The 2,522-nt window shown below is 45.4% G+C and overlaps 1 protein-coding gene across 1 annotated transcript; it reads right to left on the bottom strand.

Moving 5' to 3' along the window:
* Window positions 1-1,315: 1,315 nt before the first annotated feature.
* Window positions 1,316-2,260, bottom strand: LOC100658656 (olfactory receptor 5P6-like). The gene has a single exon (XM_003423676.2). The coding sequence runs from the start codon at window positions 2,258-2,260 to the stop codon at window positions 1,316-1,318; it is 945 nt and encodes a 314-aa protein (XP_003423724.2).
* Between the last annotated feature and the right edge of the window lie 262 nt (window positions 2,261-2,522).

Genomic DNA, 2,522 nt, shown 5'->3' with positions numbered 1-2,522 from the left:
ATGACTCTTTTATCTGAGATTCCCGAGGGGCGTGTCGCCTATGTGTGCTGGCTGGGTAGAGATTGCCTCTGAGGGTCTGGCCCGTAGAAGCCCTGGTCAGTTCCTCCGCTACCAGTCCAAAGCCCAGCGTCAAGGTTCCCTGGCTGGGACGCTGCACTCCCGGCTCCAAAACCAGTCGCTGTCTCCCGGGGACTTCTCCTCCCGCCAGCAGCATCGTCGTGCAGCCCGCAGAGACCAGCTGGGCCCCCTCCCGAGGTCAATTCAGGGGGATAGGGCTGCGCCCCGTGTTTGCACCATGACAGGATGCCGTGCTCAGCTCCTCTGCACCCAGTCCAAAGCCCGGCGCCAAGGCTCCCCGGCTGGGACGCTGCACTCCTGGCTCCAAAACCGGTTGCTGCCTCCCAGGAAATTCTCCTCCCGCCAGCCGCATCACCGCACAGCCCGCCCGGACCGGCTGGGCCCCCTCCCGGGGTCAGTTCAGGGGGGTAGGGCTGCGCCCCGTGTTTGTGCCGTCACAGGATGCTGTGTTCAGCTCCCCTACGCCCAGTCCTAAGCCCAGCGCCAAGGTTACCTGACTGGGACGCTGGCTCCAGGCTCCGAAAACAGTCGCTGCTTCCCTGTAGTTGTTCGTTCTCCATCTCTGTCACTCAGGTCAACTCTTTAAATCTGTGTTTGTTGTTCAGGGTTCGTAGATTGTCATGTATGTGATTGATTCACTTGTTTTTCTGAGTCTTTGTTGCAAGAGGGATCCAAGGTAGCATCTACCTAGTCAGCCATCTTGGCCCCTTCTCAATAGCTGGAATTTTATTAGTCTGCAAAGACCATCCCCCGCAGATAACCTTTCTATACGCACAATGTCTTTAGCAATTTTACTGGCTAGTTCCACTTTGTTATTTCCCCTCAGAAGGTGCTCAGTCAAGACAAAACTACGGTTATCAGGCTCATCTCAGCATAACGTGAAGCTGAACATGAACACAGCTTTAAAGGTTTGGAAGTACAATAACCTGAACTTATGACATAGAATTGCTTTTGAAAAATCATATATGAATAAATATTAAAAAAGATTGTCAGCAGATTAAGGTTTTTTTCATGTGAACCAATTTGTGTTTCTTAATTATAAATTTAATTTGATTTCATTAAAGTTAACTTATTATTTTCTCTGATTTACTGTCTGAAGATCTGCCCCCAGGTATACTATGAAGCCTCATAGTGGCTGATTATTTGCAGATATATTTTGCCCACAGGAAGCAAGTTTCTTTTAATATTACATTAATAGTATATTATTGCATCAAACCCTACAAAATAAGAGGTTTCATTAAGGAAATATTTTTCTACCAAGCTGTCTTTTGAGAGCAGCCTTAATCTCATTATTCCTGAGACTGTAGATGAGGGGGTTCAGCATGGGGATTGCCACCATATAGAACACAGACACCACCTTGTTCTGGTCAGTAGAATAGCTGGATTTGGGCATCACATAAATGAATGTAATGGTCCCATAGAACAGAGTGACTGCAGTGAGGTGGGAGGTGCAGGTGAAGAAGGCCTTGTGGCGGCCCTCGGTGGAGCGCATCTTCAGGATGGTGATGAGGATGTAGGCGTAGGAGATGGCTATGAGAAACACTGTGACCAGAATGATGGAGCCAGCAGAAAATGAGAGGGCCACTGCAGGGATACTGACATCAGAACAGGAAAGTTCAACTAAAGGAGCAAAATCACAGAAAAAATGATTGACCTGATTTGGTCCACAGAAGTATAAAGAATCAAAGCAAATAGTACAACAACAAGTATTGAGAAAAGCACATACACAAGCCATAGAGAATAGCTGGACACAGACTTGCGTGGACATTTTAGTTAAATAAAGCAGTGGGTTGCAGATTGCTACAAAGCGATCATAGGCCATGGCAGCCAGAAGACAGCACTCAGCTGACCCAAAGAAAACAACTGAACCAAACTGTATGGCACATCCAAGAAAGGAGATTGTATGTCTCTCCACCAGAAAGTTTATAAGCATATTGGGTGTGACAGAGGATGAAAAGCCTATGTCAGAAAAAGCCAAGTGGCTCAGGAAAACATACATAGGATGATGGAGCTGAGAAGAGATTCTGATAAGGATGATTGTGCTGAGATTGCCAGATATGGTCACCAGATAGATGCATAGGATGACCATGAAGAGGGCGACCCGAAGGGTAGGATCTTCTGTTAAGCCCAATAAAATGAACTCTGTCACTGCAGTGTGGTTTCCATCTACCAGGGAATCCATGAGACAATGTAGCTGGTTCGAAAAGGACCTGTGATGAAAATATTGCATTAAAGAAGCTATGAATTTCATGGTTTCATATTCGTAAATACATACATGGAAGTCTTTATAAACAAATTTTTCAAGTTTTGTTTTTAAAAATTTAATGTTTACTTAGAGCCCCAGAAAAATGTATATATTTATATGCAGTGGCGAGTCCCTCTCTAGGTTTAAATCACTTTTATTAAAAGCATCAGATAACTTGGTGGAAATAATGTAGTTTTTT

Source organism: Loxodonta africana, chromosome 7 (genome assembly GCF_030014295.1).
Source record: "Loxodonta africana isolate mLoxAfr1 chromosome 7, mLoxAfr1.hap2, whole genome shotgun sequence".
Taxonomy (NCBI): Eukaryota; Metazoa; Chordata; class Mammalia; order Proboscidea; family Elephantidae; genus Loxodonta; species Loxodonta africana.
Note: the sequence above shows the minus strand (reverse complement) of the source record. Positions and strands in the feature narration are given on the sequence as shown.